At 31.5% G+C, this 23,933-nt stretch overlaps 1 protein-coding gene across 1 annotated transcript; it reads left to right on the top strand.

Moving 5' to 3' along the window:
- Positions 1-14,748: 14,748 nt before the first annotated feature.
- LOC146896819 (ENTH/VHS family protein) lies at positions 14,749-19,260 on the top strand. The gene is made up of 5 exons (XM_085738405.1): positions 14,749-15,202; positions 15,995-16,771; positions 17,202-17,357; positions 17,473-18,426; positions 18,865-19,260. The coding sequence occupies exons 1-5, from the start codon at positions 14,996-14,998 to the stop codon at positions 18,904-18,906; spliced, it is 2,136 nt and encodes a 711-aa protein (XP_085594531.1). The 5' UTR covers positions 14,749-14,995; the 3' UTR covers positions 18,907-19,260.
- The last annotated feature ends 4,673 nt before the right edge of the window (positions 19,261-23,933 follow it).

A 23,933-nucleotide genomic window follows, 5' to 3' on the forward strand; every position in this document is an offset into this window, starting at 1 on the left:
AGGTTTCTGCACATTTTTAAATCTGCTCTGTAAGTCTACATTAAAAGGCTGGTGCTACTGCTTTAGCTTGGCATGGGTCTGCACTTTTTTCTGCACGATTTTTGGTATTTTCTGTTTTTTAAAAGTGGAACTTCATTGTGGTGTTATTTGGTTAAGTGTGATGAGATAAATATATCATATGTATGGGATGGGTTTGTGCTTTAGGGTGAGCTGTTTTTTCTGTTCTAGATGTGACTACATGGACATGCTATGTGCCTATGTTATTTTATTATTTAGATGGATGAGATTTCATTTCTTTGATGCAATTTTTAGGCCACAAAATATCACAAATCTTCATATGCATGTGACTTTTAAGTTACATATGATTAAACTAAACAAAAATTAATGATTGAACAATTAAAATTTACTAATAGCATAAAGATCGTTACAATGCAACTGCATATGAATGAATTACATTATAAGAAAAACACAGAATAGTAACAGGTTCCATGACTTAGAACCAGCAGAGACACCCAAGAGGCACTAGAGCATGATACAAACATCAAAGCGAAAGACGAGTAAATGACACCTTTTACACAATATGCAATAAGCTGCCAATAGGCCTACACAACAAACAAAACATCGATCAGACCTCATAAACACTAGTTCCATTTACATGATTAACAGGATCCCACGTTGACTCAACATCAAACCGCCTATTGCCAGCTGCTCCACAATGCATCCGCAGACCCCATGATCAAAATTGCCTTAACCGAGTGAGATAAACAACGAAATACAATTGAACACGCCCTAATCACTAATACATTTACTTGACATTATTTCAAATAAGCATCTTATTGGACAACTTCAGGGTGATGGACCAGCAGGTTCTTTCTTCATTGCATGAATTCTCTTGTAAATTATTTGCATATATGGAAAAGTACCGATTAATAGTTTCTTTATTTTGTTATCGTCTTTTGATTCACTTATCAGTCTAGAATGTCATCACTATGTTTTTCCTTATGATTGCATGCACTGCCATCATGTGTGCAAAGTCCAACAGTAAACCATGTAGAGCAATCGCGAACCAGACACTAGTTTCATTCGTGAAAAATAAAGTAACAAGAAATGTCCAAGTGAGCAATGGCGAACCAGACAATAGTTTCATTCGTGAAAAATAAAGTAACAAGAAATGTCCAAGTTAACATGGTAACTTTAAATTTGGGTCGTCATAGTAGAACAAAGTTTATCATCTTTATTTTCCAAATACTTAGTATTGGGATTTTATTTAGTCAAATGATTCTAAAAATTTATTGTAGCCAAAATAGCAACAGATTATGGAAATTATAGTCATGGGAAAACAATGCAAGTTAACATATGCTGAATTGCAGATACGGGGAACTTCAAAACACGTCTCACAAATTGTTGTCAAGGAATCTATGAAATGCCATAAAAAAAGTATTCACTTCAAAGTACTTGTGATTTGGGAATTCAAAATGCCTAAACTGAGAGTTATATAACAAGATTTCAACATTAAAAGCTTGCAAAATAAAATTATTGGTCATAACCAAGTTTACTCACAGAAGACAAATTATTTAGTAGTAGTAAGTAGTATACAGATAAAATAAAATGTACATTCTAATCGCTGTAAAGGTAGTAGCAGCAGCTCACTACTTGGCTTCACTATGGCCTGCAACACTCCTAATTAATTCTTGTGCTACCTTCAGCCTTTATCCGCCACGGTTGCTTCACGCGCCGTTGGTGGACTGTCGTTTAACTCGAAAAGGTTTGGTTGCCGACGTATTGGACTCATCCCTCGATGCGAGTTCTTACGCGTTGTTATGCTCGAAAGAGCATTTTGTGCTTGCTGATTGATCGGGGAGCTGTTGGCACTTGGATTTTGTTACCGTGTTTGCGGTCGATCCATTCGCCATATCTCTACTCTAGATGTCTTATGCGGATGTTCACTTTTCATTCTTTTTTTGTTATACGGTTTCGCGTCCGTACGCGGTTTCGTTGGGTTGCGCTCGTGTTTAGTGAACTTATGTTAGGATAATTTAGAGTTGATCCTCTTGGACTGATTTATCATGTTGTATCCCCGTTTGGGTTGTCCACCGGGTCAAGTCCTATGCTCCAATCCTTGTATCTCTTCCTTTTTATTTATTCTATTCCCTATTTGGCTTTAAAAAAAAAAAACTCTTGTGCTACATTTAAATTTGGAACACAAACTTGAATTTTAATCAACACTAGTATTTAGACCCGTGCGATGCACGGAAGTAAATTATGGCACGCGATTAATAAATAAGATATTGTAAATGAAATATTAGTTGTTAATAAGCATGAAATAATGCTTCCAAAACAAAAACAATAAAAACTTAAAGTAATTTTTTTTTGAAGGAAAAAAACCTAAAGTAATTTAGAATTCTTGATATCACAACAAATAGGTAAATAAAAATAACCAAATGCAACTACTAATATAATTTCGCCTTAGGAAATAATATGCACATTTATAGATAATAAAGCCGTATCAACTCTCAACACTTGAATCGGTAAAATTCAGTTTAGTGTCCATAACTTTTGCTAATTCCAATGAAAAATGCATCATAAAGATGATGATCAACCTGCCATGAAATAGAATAAATTTGTATGATTAGATATGAATTTTTTTTAAATGATAGAAGTTATAAAGAGAAATACAAATTACATCTTCATATAATTTTCATAAAAATGTATAAGGAAAATGCATAACATGCTGTTAATTTGTAAATCAAATTTAGTTGATAAGTTTTAATTTTTATGGCAACAACCAAATTTAAATAATTATATATATATAGTACCAAAGAAATACATTGTTTTAATTAAAAAAAAACTTTAAAAACAGCTAGATGCACACAACAAAAATGAAATAGAAAATATATACAAATATTGATTTGTAAATTACCTATCTTAAATTCCGAAAGACTTCTTTGTAGACAACATTATAAGTTTGTTGGAGACATGTCCTTCGTCTTTGAAAATCAACATCTTCATCCCAACACGTGAAGTAACGCGTGAAGGAGCGACATTTAACTATCCATGTGAAAATATGGGTTTTGGAAGATATATTCCAACATTTTTAACAGATTGTCCTTGACTCTTATTGATAGTCATTGTAAATGAGACTACAATAGGAAACTATTTAAGTTGAAAAGTGAAAGTAAGTTTTGAATTAGATGGAGATGGAGTCAAAGTCAATCTTTGGAAATAAACCTTTTGTCCAATATTGTGTCTTGATTTATCTTTGCCTCAAGTACGAAATTTCCCATTTGGGTAATTATAAGGCGTGTGCCATTGCATATAATCCTAATGGTTGATCAATATTTCTCAACAACATTATTGGAACTCCAACCTTGAGATTTAACTCATGGTTCGGCGACCCCGAAGATTTGACGGTGTTCGAAATTCTGGAGTGAGAATCTCATCATGACTATTAATATTTTCATCATGTGTAGACGGACTATCGGCATATAGGTATATTTTTCTCACCGGGAATCATTGATAAAATGTAATTGTTCAATGAATCAACAATATCATTGGTAGGTGCTAAAATTGCCCTATTTTGAAAAAAATAATGAAAGATCACCAATTAAAGCAACATGGTCACCTGAATTCTCGATCAACATACCATCTATTTCCATTTCAACTTCCTCATAATTGTTTTCTCCGATGTTTCCATCTCCAACATTTAAAATTCAATCTAAGAACTCTTTGACTTCATTGACATCGAACGGGAAGATCCGGTTTGAAGCCTCATTTTTTCCGTCAATTTTAAGACTCGTCAATATTTCCAAAGGCATGATGAATTAATGCTAGCATGTACAACATCATATCTTGTTCCCTTTGGAATGACCGAAAGAATTTGCCTCAAATCACTTTTTTTTTTTTTTTAAAAAGTGATTTTTGTTGGGGTAAAGAAACGAAAATTTAGATAGTGTAAATTTTAAGTTCAAAAAGAAGAACTCTTACCACTTGTGTGCTTATTCAAATGCCTACTCCGTAGAATTAACATCTTCGTAATTGTGTGCATCTCGGTAAGGTTTTGTGTGGCTTTTCGCATAAAATTTACTTTGTGCTTATAACAAACTATGAGTAATATGTGGATTTGAGAAAGTAAAATGTCTAAATGCAGATAATTTCAACATTGTTGCCAAAGTGACACATTATCACCATCAACTCATAAATCATCATAAATATAAGAAATGGAAAATAAAATGGAAATCAAAGAAGAGAAGAAATGATAAAAGCCAAATTTTTTAAAGAAGGATAAAAGCTAAGATTATTCATTCAATTTCATTCTATCTCGTTCACTCCTACAAATTAAAAAACTTAAAAACTTTATTTTCTCTATTATGAGTATTTTAGATGACATATTGTTAGTTTCTACAAAACTTTTACAGCGATGGAAGTCATGAGGATGGTGTGTTTCTCTTATTTATTAATACATGAACATGAATTAAAACGTTGATCAAGCCGATACCTATCACCTTAAAAAAAAAAAAAAAAGAAGATACCAATCACACAAAAATGCAATAATTACTAAAAATCAATATGTGAAAAAAATATTAGAGACCATCGAATAATCAAGATGTGATATAGTAGTGTGTTCTACTGTAGTAGGACAGTGTTAAATTTTAAGGCCAAGATCAAAATATTAATTGAGATTACACATGCGAGATGGGTTTTTGCCACTTTATATGAAAGAGAATACTGATCATGTTATGAAAGACAATAAATAAAATAAGGTGATTTATTTTAGTCACCAACGCAAGTGATTTTGGTCATCGGCGCATCTCCCAATAGAGCAATATTGATGTAGACAAAAAAACGTAAACATGTTATTTTTCGATATATGACACATATCACCAAAGTATCAAATGTCATAAGAACCAAATTAGCAAATGTCAAAGGAATAAATTTCCAAAACAATTAAGAAAGTACTTATTGAGTAAAAAAAATCGAAACAAAATAAATCTAAGTAGTCTAGACTAAGAAGTGCTAAAATATCAATCTTCGAGTTCTTGCTTAATTTTGACAACTTTTTGCAACTTAGTGGTTGACGTACGAGTTCCGCAATCAATGTCAATATGTGTTGCATCTCGGTTGCCATTTCTTTTTATCAAAGACTTGGATGGATGAGTATGTTTAGGAATTGAATTAGCTTCATCATCAAGAAGCTACACGAATAAAAATTCATAGCAATAGCAATAGTTAATTAAATAAATTTTATGAGTACTATTAAAGTAGATATTATAGTGTATTTAACTACCTTCATGTTATCAACAGTTTGGGGAGTAATAGGACCCTTGAAATCAACATCATCTTCCTCACCGAGTTTGAGGAGTAACATGACACTCCATGTGATACTTTTTCTTAAACTCATTAATGATTTCACTTTGTCATCGGACAACTTTTTTGACGGCATATGTATAAAACTTCGGTCAACATTTTTTTATTGATTTTCAGTTTGAAAAGCATATCCTTGTCACGTAAGGTGTCAAGCTCAGTTGGATAATCATACATGGCCTTTCCTTGTTTGTGATTTGTATTAGAAAACAATTAAGATCAATTTTTATTGTTTTAATATTACATAAAAAACGAAAACAAAAAATAATATATTTACGTTCATTACCAATTCCATTAGTTCTTTTGCAGTCTTTCCAAAGTATTGTGAAATAACTCTATCAAACAACACAAAGGTAGTTGACCCACTATCATCCATAACATGAATGTGCACCATAAACACGAAAATGAAAAGTGAATATACATGATAGATCCAATAACATTATTCAACCTACATAGAATTGAGAAAAAATAAATCATATAAAGTTAGACAAAGTTAGAAATATTAATAGAGAGATACTTTAATCGTTGATATAAAAGCGAAGTTAGAAATAAAAATAAAAGAGATTCAAAGCAAAAAAGAATATGACGTACTTTAATTTGAAGCAAGATGATTTAATCGAAGGATGAAGGGGGTGCAATATAAATGCTATTTGATGTTACTTATATAGAGAGAGTTGAGAGAGGTTTAGTTTGGCATAAAGTGGCACAGATGTAGATAGAGTTAGTTACAAAAAAACAAACATTAGATGAGGGGGTTTTTTTTCTTTTTCTTTGGTGGCACAAATTTGATGAGAAATTTTTTTTAGCAAAAGTTTGTTCGGGAAAAGTTAGTTAACAAAAAAAAATATGGGGATCGGTGTTTATATTTCCAAATAAATAGAGAAAATAGTAAACAAACTATGATGTCCATCAAAAAAATAAAAGATAAGATTATGAAAGAAAAAAGCGAAAAAAACAAACTAAGATTATGGAAGAAAAAAACGTATTTAGTAGTTTATGGCACAAACTTAGCAAAAGTTTGTTCAATTGCTTAAATATATATTAAATACTAATATGAAAGAAAAACAAAATAAGATTATGAAATTAAAAAAAAAAACGGAAAAAAATAAACTAAGATTATGGAAGAAAAAAAACGTATTTAGTAGTTTATGGCACAAATTTAGCAAAAGTTTGTTCAATTACTATAAAAATATATATTAACTAATAATAATCATTAGATGTCAATATTACAATGACAAAATTAACCTCAAATTTTGGCTCCAAAAAGTAGTTTAAGACAACTTAAGAACTTTTATTAATAAGATTATGTGAACAAAAAAATGTTTTGCATTGTAGTAGCTCCGTTTGTTGTGAATTGAAACAAAAATATTAGGAGATAAAATAATATATTGAGTAAACTAAACTCGATCTATTTGTAGAGAATCTTGAATTTTATACCCTCTCCTTTTATGTTAAAAATATATACATTTTCCTCCTTGAGAAGTAAATGTTTAGAGTAAATTATATTATTCTCCCCTAAGAATGCATGAATTACAATCTCATCCCTTAATAAATTAATATGCACTGAATTTTAATCAATTTTAACGTAAATAAATATTTTTATGATATTAATTAACTTTGATCCACCATTTAAGAAAAATAAATTCAGTGTTAATAATAATTAAATTGAAAGACGTTATCATTAAGATGATAATTCAGTGTTAAAAATAAATTCAGTTTTAATCATTAAGAAGATAATAAAATTCACTTTTAAATTTACGTAACGGGCCTTTGGCATACTTTACTTCGTCGGTCTTTGCCCGTCTTTTTTTCTCTTTACGTAATGTAATTGATAATTTTTTATTGGAAGGGGAGACGGGGCATATTTTTTAGGAAAAAAATATGGTTATTTAAATAGTCATTTTTTATTGCCTTTAATAATTTTTCACATACTTCAGTTTTATTTATATTGTATTTTGCTTCATATTTTATAATATTTTATACCGTGATGATTTTTTTTTAAAGAAGAAAAATTCAATTCAATTCATTACTAAATAAGTCGTTAATACAACTTGTCAAAAAAAAAAGTCGTTAATACAAGGCATATAGTAATGATATTGTGAATAAAAAATAAAGAAAAATAAGCATTTAAATTTTGATTACATTATAATGGATCTGCAATATTATTTTTCCACACACTTTGGGTGTTAGATTTTTGTCACTAGATTATTATATATACTAGCATAGCATAGCACTCCCATGTCCCATCTGTCATCTCCTTTTCTATTGTTTTTTATTGTATATTTATTTTATCATATGTTTTATTTTAATTCATTTGTTTAATATTTATATTATTAAAATTTCAATTTCAATATTAAATTTAAATCTTTTTTTTTAAAAAAAGGTTCAATTAAAACAGGCAGCTACTTGTCAAATTCTCTACAATTTTGGGGTAGATTTGTATTAAAAATTGAAAAAGAGTTGACTTGGTAAGGGTAAAATAGAAATAATGAAAAAAATCATCCCGAAATCCTCCATTCTCCTTGTATATAGTATAGATAAAAAATTATCATGGGAGTAATGTAAAGTGTGTGTATGTGTGTATAAGAGGGGGTGCGTATTTTCTTAGAAATCAGTTGAGTCTAACACATCATCAAATTGGCTTGTAAGATGAGGATTCTCTCACTTATTCATGTCATCTCTCTTGATGTGGGACAACATCCCCTATCACGCTCAAAACTTTTAGACTTGGTGCATGATGGGTGGCTCCACGGTAAAAATGTGATAGTAAATGACCCAACGAATCTTGCGAAATCTCTAATAACATCTTAAAAAATGTGGTTGGGTTTAACTCAACATCACAAAACCGACTTGTGAGGTGAAAATTGTCTCCACTTATTCATGTCATCTCTCAACCGATATGCGGCTCTTTAACAAATATAATTTAAGTTTCTCCCATAGCAGGAGAGTGTCATTTTTTGCTTTCTAATATGATTTGCATAATATGAGAGAATAATGTAATTCAAACATCTATTAGAGAAGACTAGTGCAATTTACTCCAATATATAATCATTCCTCGTGACACTCCTGATATGCATGTTATCTTTAAGGTTATTTCGAAACATGCACTGTATTCTATTTTTTATTTGTATAAACTATTAATTTCATCCTTAAATTATTATTTTCTCTAATTTAGTCCTTAAATTATTTTGCGATCAACACCTGAGTTACGCCACCAACTATTGTGGACCGTCATAGAGTCAACGCCAACCATGGGAAAAATCCTTGGAGCTCGCCGTCCACTGTCGTGAACCGAATGAGAGTTGTTGCGATCAACATCGTCGACGATAGGCCGTTGACCACAACCCGTCACCACCATATTTATTATTATTATTATTTTTATTATTATTATTAGTATTATTATTACTATTACTATTATTATTATTATTATTATTATTATTATTTAATTTTAATATATATTATTAAATATTTATAAATTATTAAAGTAATTGGGCCAGGTCCTCTTAAGCATAACTCGGTTGATCGGACAATGCATTGTAATATGCGGGATTGGGCTTCGAATCTCGACGCCCCGCTTATTCACCTTAATAGTGAAGTCTAGGCTATTAGACTACTTAACAAAAAAAAGTTATTGAACCGAAAAGAACTGAATTGGGCTTAGTAAAATAAAATTTGTTTGCCCTAAATACTCTAAAAAGGTTTAAAAAAAATTAGGACTATTACTTTTTTCACCCTAGTCATTTCTCATGCGTCCTATTTTTTTCCGACAATGCCAATGTGATTTTCGGATTATAGAATCCGAACCGAGTTTTTCCTTTGTTATGGGGTGAAAAAGTGAGTTTTTCATCAATTCGGATTTTATAATCCGAAAACCTAAAAAGGGTGTGTTCCTTGCTTTTTCGGATTATAGAATCCGAACTTTATCAACACAAATTCCGAGTTTGTTTGAAACATGGATAATCGGTTTAATGATCATATTAATCTTCCTAACTCACATCCTTGTTTTAGGTCATTGCTAGATGTTCTTAGTCAAAAATCCGAGAAAAAAATTGCATTAGTTTTATTTGATTTTTAGAATTTTTTGGTGGTATTTTATATTTTGATGATTTTATTTGACAGGTTTTTGTCATTTTTTTTTTACTTTGGTTTTGGTTGTTTTTAAAAGCAAAATTCAAAAGCTGTTGAAATGGGAGAAATTTTGATTGTTCATTATAAATAAGCATATTTCAGAGTTATAAAATCCAAACACAAATTGGATGTGTTCGGATTTTATAATCTGAAATCCCATGAGCATTTTTGTAAAATTTATAGGACGTGTGAGAAGTAGATAGGGTGAGAAAATTAATAGTCAAAAATCACTACAAGAAAATAAGAAAATTGTGACACCTCATCTGGGACCCCTAACTTGCAACTGCCTCAAAGCGCAATAAAATAACTTTTATTTGGGCTGAATTTACTAAAAGTAAGAAAAAAAATCGTAAAAGAATATATTTTAAACAAAATATAGTACAAAAAATAAAAATTATATGTTTTGATAGACGAATTCGATGAATATCCATCAATGGAAAATGTATTAATGGACGGATTAAATGAATTAGATTGGATTTTTCTAATGGATTGTTTTGATCCATCCATTACAATTCAAAACTATATATATATATATATATATATATATATATATATATATATATATATATGTCGGGATCCGTTCCATCAGGGTGTCAACGGATTCGTTGACACCAAATCCTATCCGTCCTTTTTTTCATCTTAATGACTCATATTTATTTGCTTTAGTTGTTCACGTGCACACTCTTTAGGGGATAAATGAAATCACACCCTCTTCTTCCTGAACTCACTCACGTCTGTGTATTTTTTATTTTTTCAGAAATAATTTTTTCCTGATCTCCTTGATCGCAACTCCTAATAATCTTCTCTAAATATGTATATGTTTAGGATTTTCATTATCTTCCTCGTTTGTGAATTTAGGCAAACTCCTCATGATCTTCCCTCTTTTAAAAAAATGTTTATGTAATTCAGATGATCTTTGTTGCGTTAATTGTTAGTTAAATCAACCCACCTGGACCTTTTCCTCTCTACTGGCCTAACACCCACAAAAATTCTGGATTTACACAAATCACTCAGAATTGCACAGATCTCAATTGCACAAGCCACAACAATTTTGAATTTGTTTATCATCGAGAATTCACTACCAGTTCAACGAAAATTAAAAGATTTTCATTTTACCAAAGCCATACAATTGATTATATACATCCATATATCATGCACCAAGCCGATAACATTGCAGAAAGTCAATTCTCAAACCTTAATTTTCACCGGTTGAAATAACCCCTCCAAAATATCCCTAAATTCTAAAACTTACTCCAATTGAGATCAGTTTTATAAATTTGACATAAACACAAAATGTCTTCATGAGTTACGATCCATAAGAGGAATTAGCTAAGATGGAATGGGGGGATACAAACAAGAATATTTGGGTGGGTATGACCAAGAGTGATGATTTTGCATATGAAAAGAAAGAGTATCATGATACCATGTTTTCAATTTAAGTTAATTCGGTGGACCAAAAATATGCACCATTGGATTGAAAAAAATAGATGGTTGAGATTTGGTGTCAACCAATCCGTTGACACCGGGTGTCAACGGATCCTAACTCTATATATATATATATATATATATATATATATATATATATATATATATATATATATATATATATATATATATCCATTCCATCTATCTTGTCACACATACTCATTACTTGTTTGAATGGATTTGCAAAGATAATCATTTTAGAAATTTTTCGAACATTGATAAATGCATGCTTTATTAGTTTTTTTAGGGGAATGCATGCTTTATTAGTTAAAGAAAAGATTAAAATACAATTGATATATTAATTTTAAATCAAAAATAAAAATTGAATATTGGATAAATCACACATAATGGAGATTATATCATTCTCATGAATCAAACATTATTCTTGGGGTCATGCCTTTTAATCACACACAATACCATCAACTAGATGCATGTACCATCAATATATTTTGTAAAAAAGACATGTCTCCCTAATTATTCATATATCAAATATGAATATTGGAGTCACACGTTTAAATCACTAACAACAACGTCAATCTACATGCAAAAACAATCAATATACCTTGCAAATAATACCTATATCTCTCATTCCTCATATATTAAATATGATTCACGTAATCATGCATGTCACATGAAAATAAATGTTATTTATGTAACCCCTATAATATTTTGTAAATTGTAAATTAGATAAGAACATAAACAACGCAAATTATTTATTTGGCCTGTCATTTATTTTCTTCTATTCTTTTTTATTTTGTTATTTTTCTTTCTTCTTTTTGCACAAATGTGTATGATAAAAGAAACTTTTGTAAACTTACCAATAACAAATTTTTTTGTTGCTAAATACATAGTATAAGAACATCAAAGCAAGGTTTTGCAAATCGAGTGTTAAAACGTAAACTCGGCTCGCCCGAGTTTACGTTTTTAGGTGCCAAAATCGTGTAAACTCGGACGTAAACTCGTTTTTTTTTGGTAAACTCGGGAAGTTGACCGAGTTAACACGGCTTAAAATCGGGTAAACTCGTTTGAGTTTGCGAGTTTACCTTTTTAAAAAATAGTTTTTTTGTTTTTGTTTTGGGCCGGTTTTCAATTAAAATCCAATTCATTTTTAAAGTCCAGCCCAATATCACGGTGTTATGAATGCACGACGCTTCTTTTCTTCTTCTCAAAATAAATGAAAATTATATCTTAACTTGTTATCTATGTCAAACAAGAACTTGTTTTACTTGAAAAATTGAACATCATAATAACATTATATCTTGGAGATGTTATGGAGTTTTAGATGGATTGAACTTTTGAAGATATTAACTTGTTTATTTTTTGGGTAGTTTTATCAACAACTTTAGAAACTTGTGAGACTTAGAGACTTATGAAACTTATGATTTTGTGCGTTAATTTTTGTATATTGATGCTAAGTTGAGCATATCGTTTTATTATGGTATTTTGGTATAATTTTCCTTTGTAATTAAGTCATATTTTGCACTATTGACTTATTTACAATATTTTATTAGCTTATATATGCCATGCATTAATTTTATATAATTTTATTTTTAGGTAAACTCGTACGAGTTCTCGAGTCGAGTTTACCTAGGCAAAACGAGTTGAGGTAAACTCTCGAGTTGCAAAATCTTGCATCAAAAAGTATATAAGACGCCTAAACTAGGTTGGGATCCCACGTAGACTCTAATCATTTGTCAATTGCTCATATATATTATTAAAAAAGATAAAATACACAAAACCTAGAGGGACATACAACCTAACCCATCAAATTCGCACAAAAGTGTATCAACTCAAATGAATAATACAAAAATTTAAAATAACAAAGTGGATTCGACCTCTAGTAAATCCTAACGAGGTATTACTTATCTTGCGGTGAATGGACCGACCATTAACACGAAACGGTTTCAAGAACCCAAAACTCCTTGCAACACCAACTAGCTAAACCATTTTTTCGAGCCAACCAATTCAACATCAAACAAGTAGAATGATAAGGGTTACAAACTACTCCAAACGAACGTGAATCTTTTAAAATTTAGTGAAGCCGACACCAACACAATAACGGATCCCCTAAACCAACGACTCACCGTAACAAAACACAACAAGCTAAAGAGCCCTTTATGGCTATGTAATATGAATCCACCGGTGTGCTTGGAGGTAACATGTACACCGGCCAAGAAAACCGCACAAACCAAAAACCGAAGGGGCGATAAGAACTTTCGAATAATGATCTAAAATGTGAATCAACAAAATAGTTAGCCACCGCCATCGCGTGAAGGAGGCGGTGCTACATGATCTGCCACCGAATAATCCACAAAGGCTTTTAGAGCGAATCAACAATGAAGCTACAATTTGGATTGACACCGCAAACAAACATTTGTGAGGACGAAAAACTAAATGCGAATCATTAGCCGCCATTATCTATTTTCATGGACACCGTTTCCTTATAGATTCACTTGTACATCTTCAAAGACCATATACGTTATGAAATTAGTGCTTTCTTTTCAAAAATTCTAACATAATTTTCACAAAATTAAGGAGTAAATGTTATGAAAATCATTGATTTATTTTTATTTGAAAAATCTCGTGGTTTATTGTGTTCAATTTGTGGGTTCTCTTCGTTTAGTTGATTTATATACACAAGAAATCATATTTGATTTTTTCAATACAAACGCACAATGAATCTCGACTCACTTCTATTATTGCAAGATTTATATTGATTTTGAAAATTATCATTTCCTCTATTAAACGATGCCCGAAAACTGAGAGGCATTTTAAAATTTTAAAAGATTTTGTAGGATAAATTTAGAGTTCATAGAGAGAATCAAGAAAGCGAAGTAGAAATGCACACAAAAACAATTGAACAAATGGAGCTAATTTCATTTCATTATTATTTCGTTCCCACTTAATTAGTAATCGTAAGATTGATCTAATGACCGAGTCATGAGTAATTAGTGGCTTTGAGAAAGAATCGACTTCTCTATTCGGTCGTCTAGCTTCGTCTATAATTCACTCAACTATGGGTTTCTTCACCTAATATTTTAATTGCATATTTTCCGAGTTTGGCTAACATAATATTTTTTTTTAGGTGTAAACAATATCAAATTAAACCCCTAATTTTTTGTCCTCGTGAGCTTAGCTCGGTTGGTATGGAGAATGCTTAATTAATTTAATTTAATTTAATTTTAATATATGCAAGGTCCGGGGTTCGAATCCCGGCCACCACAAAAAAACCCCTAATTTTTTTTAAATAAAAGAGAGAAAATAATAATTCAAAGGCTTAATTGTACTTTTCCCCTATCTTTTGCTAATTGTGCGATTTTGCACCCCCTCTTTTTTTTGAGCGATTTTGCACCCCATCTTTTGCCAATTGTGTTTTGTTCAAAATCATCATTAAAAGAGGGGAAAGGGGCAAAAGATGGGGTGCAAAATCGCTCAAAAATAAGAGGGTGCAAAATTGCACAATTGGCAAAAAGATGGGTGGCAAAAGTGCAATTAAAGCCAAAAATTCCATCTAACCAGGAAAGAGGGCAAAAAGATGGGGTGCAAAATCGCTCAAAAAAAGAGGTGCAAAATCATACAATTAACAAAATATAGGGGGAAAAGTGCAATTAAGGCTAATTCAAAATCTAGTTTATGGATTAAAAATTGTTTACAAACTATTTATTTTAATATTATAGTTTTTTGATCAAAATTATATTTTTATTGTTTAAAAACAAAATTAAAGAGATGAAATTTCAACAATAAAACTGTTGAGACACGAATTCATCAAAGATCACATTCTTGTTCGTGTTTCAACTCTTAACTACTGACGTGGCATGTCTGCTCCTTCATCATAATTTTCCCTGCCACGAAATCGTTCCTCTCACTTTCTCTCTCTTCCAATTCTTTCTTCCCCAAAAATTCCCAAATCTCATTCGATTCAATTCAATCTTGAATCGCTGAATTCAATTGACGAATTTCTTGTTGAATACGTTTCTGCAAATTAGGGTTTTCAATTTGTTGGATCGATTTGCAAGAAAGAATGGAAACGAGTAGAAGAGCGGTGGAATCATACTGGAGATCACGGTTAATCGATTCAGCTACATCAGATGAAGATAAAGTCGCACCCGTTTACAAATTAGAAGAAATTTGCGAGCTTTTGCGTTCTTCGCATGTTTCTATTGTTAAGGAAGTTTCTGATTTTGTTTTGAAACGTTTGGATCATAAGAGTCCCATTGTAAAACAGAAGGTATAATCAAAATTCCGGTTTTTTTTTGTTCTTTTTCTGGTTTCTGATTTTTACTTCATGAAATTTGATTGATGTAGATCTTATTCTTATCTGGGTTGTTCAAAGTTTGATTTTTTTGTGAAATTATTAGTAGTATTGGGTAATATTGAATTAGATGATAGCATGCATAGGTGGAATGAAAGAGATGCAGTGGTTTTGAATTTTTGGAATCAACTTTATGAGGAATGTATTATACTTTATTTTTTGGTGGGAAAGTGTTTGGTCAAGAGCTAAGTAAAGTCCGACAAAAATTGTACCAATCAGGAATGAACTCGGGTTATCTCGAATGATTTTTTCTTTGGTGGAACTCATTAACAAGTCGAGGGCAATCACTTGGTTCGAATGTATTATACTATTGTTGTTCATGGTTGTGAACTTGCATGCTTTTGTTTCCTTTTTGATTCTTTTACTTTCTTTACTATTATATTCAGAGGTTCACAAGATGTGTGGTGATAGTTTTCTTTATCAATTTGACACTTTGTCTCCTGTGCACAACTAAATTAGTCTTGCACCATGCACAACTTTATTTTCTACGATTGGATCAATAAGTCGGATCAATAAGTCACATCATATCATATTTGATCCAAGGGTGGAAAAAAGCTTGTGCATGGTTCAAGACTCGTCTCACTTGTGCACCATACAATTTGCCTCAATTTGCCTTAATGGTTTTGGTGTCAGAAATTGTATTACAGATTGATATATTGTTTTGTCTAAACTTGTTGTGCTCTTTTTTGGTGAAAATGTTGTTGGCAGGCTTTAAGATTGATAAAATATGCAGTTGGAAAGTCTGGTGCCGAGTTCAGAAGAGAAATGCAGAGACATTCAGTGGCAATTCGTCAATTATTGCACCACAAGGGACAGTTGGATCCTTTGAAAGGCGATGCACTAAACAAGGCTGTGCGGGAAACTGCTCAGGAGACTGTCTCTGCCATCTTCTCAGAAGAAAATAGTAATAATAATTATAAGGCCGCTGCTGCACCTTCTCAAGATCTTAACAGGCGGATACAAGGGTTTGGAAATACAAACTATGAACCGCCACCTGAAGATATCAAGTCTTTTATTAGTGAGGTAGTTGGTATTGGAAGTGCATCAATTAAGCAAGGACTTCATAGCTTAACACAAGGACATTCTCTAATGAAGAATGAAACTGGAAGTGGAAGCTACAAGAGTCCAAATCTTCAAAGGTCGTTGACCGTTGAATCGGAACGTGGTGGTGACAGATATGAACCAGTTGCATATCGTAGTGAAAATCAAAGTAGTTTTGGACTTTCTAAAAACCAGTCTAGTGGTTCTTGGAATCAGGATTCAAGAGTAAATAAGATGGAAATTTCAAATGGTGAATCCAGTGGAAATTCTTCAGAGATTAAGACTAGAGAAGATAGGTTGCTCGAGACAATTGTAACTTCAGGAGGTGTTCGCCTACAACCCTCCCGAGATGCCATTCAAGCTTTTCTAACAGAGGCTGCAAAGTTGGATGCTCTGGCTTTAAGTCATGCTCTTGAACTAAAGCTCCAATCTCCTATTTGGCAGGCATGTCTGCTATGTTTATACTTCTACAAAAGTAAAATCTACACATGAAAAACAAAACATGAATTATAGAAACATGCACTTGCTTATTTAATTGAGGTTTTAAAGTCCGCAGATTAATTTTTTTCTCCAAGTATTCTGGAATATAATATGGTGGAACTTTACATGACCCTTTTCTGGTATGAAAACATTTTAACCTCAAATGCATATTGACAATGTGTGTATTTAAATTTACGCATCTCTACATATTTTTTCCCCGTCTTAAATGTCTCTGTGAACATACAAGTGAATACCATGCACAATGGATTGTTGGTTATCATATTTGTTAAAGTTTTCAAATTTTTCATGAAATGTAATGCAACTTATAACAATAACTAAATTTACATTTTGGGTTTTAAATAAAAAAAGCTTCTATTGAGAGTTATGTTTTCAGGTACGCATGAAAGCTGTATGTGTTCTTGAGTCCATCCTCAGAAAGAAGGATGATGATCATTTTTCACATGTGGCATCTTACTTCACTGAAAACAAAGACGTGGTGCTGAGATGTTCTGAATCTCCCCAAGCCTCTTTGAGAGAAAAAGCTATAAAGGTAACCTTATAGTCAATCTGGATGAATATTATTACATGAAAATTTCATACTCTCACTCATTTATTCTTTATGAATATTTGTATTATACTTTAACACTTGACCTTCTGATGGACAGGTTCTTAGCCTTCTAGGTGGAGACCAGCCAAACAGTTCTATCAATTCAGAGAAAGCTGTAAAGACAGGGACCGCTACTGTTGCTGAACTACCTGACTTGATAGACACTGGCTATTCAAATGATAACAACATAATGGACAACTCAACAAATAGCACTGATGAACAAAATATAGGGAATTTGACATCATCCACACCTCTGGTTGACGATTTATTTGGAGATATAAGTGGCTCTATTGGAGCCAGTCATGAATTGAAAAATGATGACGACCCATTTGCTGATGTCTCATTTCACACAGGCGAGAGCAAAGAACATGCGGATGATCTATTTTCAGGGATGACAGTTGGTGATGATAAACAGGGTGATCATGAGAGTAGCAAGCAGGGGATTCAAAGTGATCCTCAACTTTTTGATCTATTTGGTTCCAGTTCCAAGCAAGGAAATCATAATGGGTCTGTTAGTGATTTAATGGGTGGTTTGTCAATAGATGAAAATACCTCAAGTACGAAGACGAAGGGAACATCATCCACAGTGCAATCCGAATCTTTATTTTCAGGTTTAAACAATCATACCCTTGACAATAATACTCTTGGCGGCATGTTGGGCTCACAGGCTCAGCCAATTGGGTTCAATGTAAATCCAATGTTTCCCACTGGTCATATGCCATACAATATGCCGCCTGGTATTATGTTGAATCAACCATATCCTACTCAACCTCTTAATTACGGTGCAATGGGAACTATATTGGCTCAGCAGCAGTTACTTGCTACAATGGCTAATTTCCAACACATTAGTAATGTCAACATGCGAGATGGCGGTGTTTCTCAAATGGTTGGACCTAATGGAGCTTCCCCTTTGCCAGACATATTTCAGCCAAATTTGACATCTCAAACTCCCAGCTCAATCATCAACAATTCAAAGAAAGAAGATAATACTAAAGCATTTGATTTTATCTCGGTAAGTTCGTCGTAAATACTTTTTATGTGAATTACGCATAATATTATTAATATTTGCAACTTGAATACAACAACCAAGCCTTATTCCACTAAGTGGGGTCGGCTGCATGGATTAAATTACGCCACAGTGTTATATCGTAACCCGAATATTTGCAACTTATTAATTACAAAACAAGTTAAAACCAAATTATTAAGAAGAATGTGGATTTTAATAGTATGACATCATTTGATACTCGATAAAATAATAAAGGAAATGCTACTAGTGCTCCCGGGGCACTAGTTGAGCTAAAAAGAGATGATTGAAGTGTTTTGGGTGGACCTGAAACTGATGTGTTGATGACTCATTTGGTTTGCTTCATTATATTGATTACTTATTATGCAACTGTCTAGCTGTCGGGTGTATTGAAATTGAAACGATCACTTTGTTTCATGCTTGTAGGACCATCTTGCCTCGGCTCGCGATTCAAGGAGAGTGATTTGAAATTTAGATTTTGTGCTTTTGTTGAGGATATTTAAGGTGTTGCAGTGTTGGATTGACATTATCACATTAATAGATGATATTCTGCATGTCCATGTTAACAACGTAATAAAACGAGAAACACTTCGGACATGGAATAAGAGACAGTTGCAGTTCTCAATGTTTTCTGGATAGCATGTAGCAGGATAATGTTGCGTAATGTTTTATTTTCATGAGTATGTTTTTCTTTTGAGAAAATTATTTTCATGAGTATGTTTTTCTTTTTAGAAAATTATTTTCATGAGTATGTTGTGTACTTAGTTAACTGTTGATAATTTTTTTTTTGATAAATTAATTGCTGAGATTTTGCTCCTGCAATTGATTAAGTATTCCTTTTCTTTGTATTTGTCTCCATTGCATGTGTGGAAGACCAAAAAAAGCCTTGGTGTAGTTGCTTCATGCTTATGTGTCATAGATTTTAGATGGTTCTATTCTATATATTGTTTTTTTTTTTTATTCTTTCTTTCTATTACAGTTTATAACATTTTCCATGATATAAATCTCTGTTTTAAATTCTCATTTTCCTACATTTATTTATAATTTTATTTTTATTGGTGATGTAGTAAATTTTAAGAAAGATGTTTCTCTGTATGTTCTCATTCTTATACGTATTAATATTACAATTTAGTCATATTTTTCAAAAAATCTCTAATAGATATAATCCAATTCGAGACATTAAATATGAGTATATCTTTCAATAAGATTTCGAGCTTCATTATGTTGTAGATTAACCCATTTTGCCAAGTCTAACAATTTGTGTTCTTCATGTTATAAATTAGTCCATTCTGCCTAGTATAACAAACATATTTTTTTTGTTTTGACCCAAAATATAACTAACATTAGTATTTTATAATTTGTTAATACTGTACTAGTAAGTCAAGAAAATATACTATACTAGTAAGATTGACAACATTTGAAGGGTACTATTCTAAAATAAAATAAATTGATGATAAAGATTTTTACAAACTTGTCATTCATATCATATTAAAAAAGAAAAATGTAAACCTTTATTCATATTTGATGAGTGTGTTGAAATTAAGATTGATTTTTTGTTTTTGTTGTAGTCAAGAAGATATAAATTTTTCATATTACCTTCAAAATTTTGTCATTTTAAGAATCAAGTATAATAGCTTTGAATTTTTGGATTTAAACATAAGGGACAGAATTCTATTTAGAGATGATCATAAATGATATATTCAAATCTTGATTAAATAATAATAGAATAAAAATAAAAAAATAAAATTAATAAATGTTTCAAGTTGAAACTAAATTTTTTCTCAAATCAATTTCAAATTTTAGAAGTTCCACTTGCCTCTCTACTTGTTTACAGTTTACTGTCCTACTCTTAACTACCATGTCATTCTCAAGATGAAGAAGATTCCCATCTGAACCAAAAAAGAAACAACTATGCATCTCAAATTGAAATTACACTCGCACAGGCATTACGCAACAAATTAATCAACCAGTTACGCTATAAATACGACATGAAAATACACTAGTGCTAGTATCAGAGCAGAAATGCCTCATACCTTTGTCAACATGAAAAGTGTGAAAACAAATGATCAATAGTGGCCCAAAAGTTATTACCTGAAATTTCTATTTGTAAATCAGTTTATCTATATGTTTGACCTAATTAATTTTTATTTGTTCCTTCTATAACAATATTCTGGACAACCATAATATTTAAGACATGGCTCCCACACAATTTTCAGCTTTACCTTAACTTTGTGAAATTATTTTTTGACTTGCAAAGGCACAATTAATTCATTCACTTCTCATTTAAAGAAATCAATAGGTCTATAAATTGGATTCATATGGAGCCAATTTCATTCCATGCTAAACAAAATCAATAAGAAAAGTAAAAATACTCATTCATACACTATGGCAAAAATCACTGCTTCATTTGTTTTAGTTCTCTTTGTTGTTGCAATTTTGAATGGTTATTGTGCTGAGGGTGCAAGAAGAGATAATCAACCAAAGAAAGACGATGATATTTACAAATCTGAAAAAACGTTCGGTTGTTTGTTTTTGTATAAGATGTGTTGGTTCTTTCAAATGAATTGTCCCGAGTACTATAAGTTATGTTTTCCTTCTCCTCCCTCTCCCCCTAATTATCCTTCTCCTCCCTCTCCCCCTAATTATCCTTCTCCCCCTAATTTTCCTTCTCCACCCTCTCCTCCAAATTATCCTTCTCCTCCTAATTATCCTTCTCCCCCTAATTTTCCTTCTCCACCCTCTCCTCCAAATTATCCTTCTCCCCCTAATTTTCCCTCTCCTCCTAATTATCCCTCTCCTCCTAATTATCCTTCTCCCCCTAATTTTCCTTCTTCGCCCTCTCCTCCAAATTATCCTTCTCCCCCTAATTTTCCCTCTCCTCCTAATTATCCCTCTCCTCCTAATTATCCTTCTCCTCCTAGTTATGGTAATCCCCCAGCTGAAAGTGGTGATAATCCAACAGCTCAAATCCTTCCATGATTGAAGATTGTGGCCATGCATGCATAGTTTGTGCACCATTGATATCTACTATATTCATATATGTATTATTTTTTGTGAGTGTGTGAAAGTATCATATATATAAAAATAAATAACTCTTCTAGCTTCTTGAGTATGTCCAGTTAAGGATATAATATTTGAGTTATGTTTGTGCTATGCCAAATTTTGTAATATTGTGCCACATTATTATATAATGAAATAAAATTATTATGTGGGTTACTTTCTTGCTGTCTCGTACATTGGAACTTTATATCATATTCCTTAATTTTCAACAATTAGAGGAAACAAAAAGAGGAGTTAATAAATCAATGCAGTGTGTTCGCATTAAAATTGCCAATATATACTGGAGTTTCAACCATGATTAACATTTGAATCCAACCTTGAAGATATCATTATATTATTTGGACACATTTTGTTGGTAAATTTGTAGAAATTTTGCCTTGGTTTTTGCAAATTGATGGGATAACCATTTGAGAAAATTTATAAGTAGAATAAACATCCTTATGTAATGGGTTGTAGTACCCTTTCCACTCTTTATTTAATTTTGATTATAAGAAAATCATTATAGTTCAACGTCGAGGCAAATCCCGTGAGCTATTCTAAACTCAAGTATTGATTGAAGCATTAACTTTTTTTGAAGAGATTGAAGCATTAACTTAACTACCGTGTTTTGTTTTGATGAATATATAATTAGTATGTTGTTATGTTAACTACGAATTTATAAGAAAAAAGATTATCAAGTTTAGTTTTGATGTGTAAAATATTTTAGATTGTCAATCAATAGAAAACTATGTAATGTATGAATTTTAAAATATTATGATTAAAATCAACATTTTTATTGATATGACAATTCATAATTGTTTTATAACCTCCAATTGCTCTGAAAAATAAGAGGGAGCAATCTCCTCTAAAAAAACAGGAAGGGATTTACACACATTAGCAAACAGAACGAGAATGACTTAAATTTATGTCACTTTCCGTATAAAATGAACCCATGAAAATATTGGTCCATGATGGACGACTCTTTTCCACCCTTGGATTCATCAACCTATTAAATCTTATCATGGTCTATTAACACCCGATCAAACTCATCCAACTATTCACTCTCTTTGATTTATCAAGATTTTAGAAGTCTTATGTTAACTGATTAAATTATAAATAGATTAGATAACATCATATTAAAAAAAAAAACTCAAATATACTTTGAAATTTTATTATAGATGTGATGTTATGAGTGACTATGGATATGGTATTGGTATCTGAATTCAACTCGGTACCACAAAGCAAATGAAAAACTCAAGGTTGTGATGTCCAAGATGGTTTTATCAATTATTAAGTTACATGCTTGATAATATTGGTCTTTAGGTTTTAGATTTTCTCATTGTAAAAAAGGATGGAACTTGCTTAAGTTTTGCAAATGATGTTTCTATAACATGAAGAAACAGTAGCAGGGATTGGGAGCTTGGATCTAGCTACCAATCCCAAGTGTCTACCGCACCTTGCAAAATATTAAAAAACAACAATTCAGAACACTCACCTTCCTCCTCTTCTAGTATCTCCGACATCAAGACTAAGCATCTCCCCCTACTCCCCATCCTAAATTACTTATCTCAACGATTGCTAGACGATTCTCACCCATATAAAAAAGACGGCAAAACCTATCACATAAAGGCCCGCCTTCCAACCAGGGTCTGATAAAAAAAAAAGTTCTAGTCCCATCACCTACCACCCTCACAAATTAGATATTTTATGAATTATGAAAATATAATAGCTTTGTATTTTTGAATTTAAATTTGGAAATGCTAACAAATATTTTTAGGGTACTCTTTAAAAACCTTAAATGAGTATATTCTTATGAAAATTTGTATATTCAATATATTGAAAATTGAAGTATTAGATTTTTTTCTAAAATTCTTATTTTAGAATGTTATAACGGCAAAAGTTATGGTGCATAAGCGCGTGCATAATTGCTTTTCTACACCCAACAAAATTGCTTTCTACACACGATTGAAAAGAATTATTTGGGTCCATTATAAAATCTATTTGTTTGTGAAACAATAAAGCCACGTATTATAATTTTTTTCTTAACAATTTATTTATGCAAAATAGCTTATTCGAAATAGTTTATTTATGCAAAACAACTTATTAGAATGATTTTTTAAAAACCGCTTATTCAAAACAACTTATTTATGCAAAACAGATTATTCCGATTAATTTTAAAAACCAACTTATTCAAAATAGCTTATTTATGCAAAACGACTTATTCGAAACAACTTATTAGGATCACTTTTTTAAAACCGCTTATTCAAAACAACTTATTTATGCAAAACAAATTATTTGTTCAAAACGGCTTATTCAAAAAGCTTATTTATACAAAACAGCCTTATTCCAATTTCATTTTAAAAAACAACTTATTCAAAACAACTTATTTATGCAAAACAACATATTTATGCAAAACAACTTATTCAAAACGGCTTATTTATGCAAAAACGGCTTAT

This window comes from Medicago sativa, chromosome 8 (genome assembly GCF_051527215.1).
Source record: "Medicago sativa cultivar Bolivia chromosome 8, Bolivia_mono, whole genome shotgun sequence".
Classification (NCBI taxonomy): domain Eukaryota; kingdom Viridiplantae; phylum Streptophyta; class Magnoliopsida; order Fabales; family Fabaceae; genus Medicago; species Medicago sativa.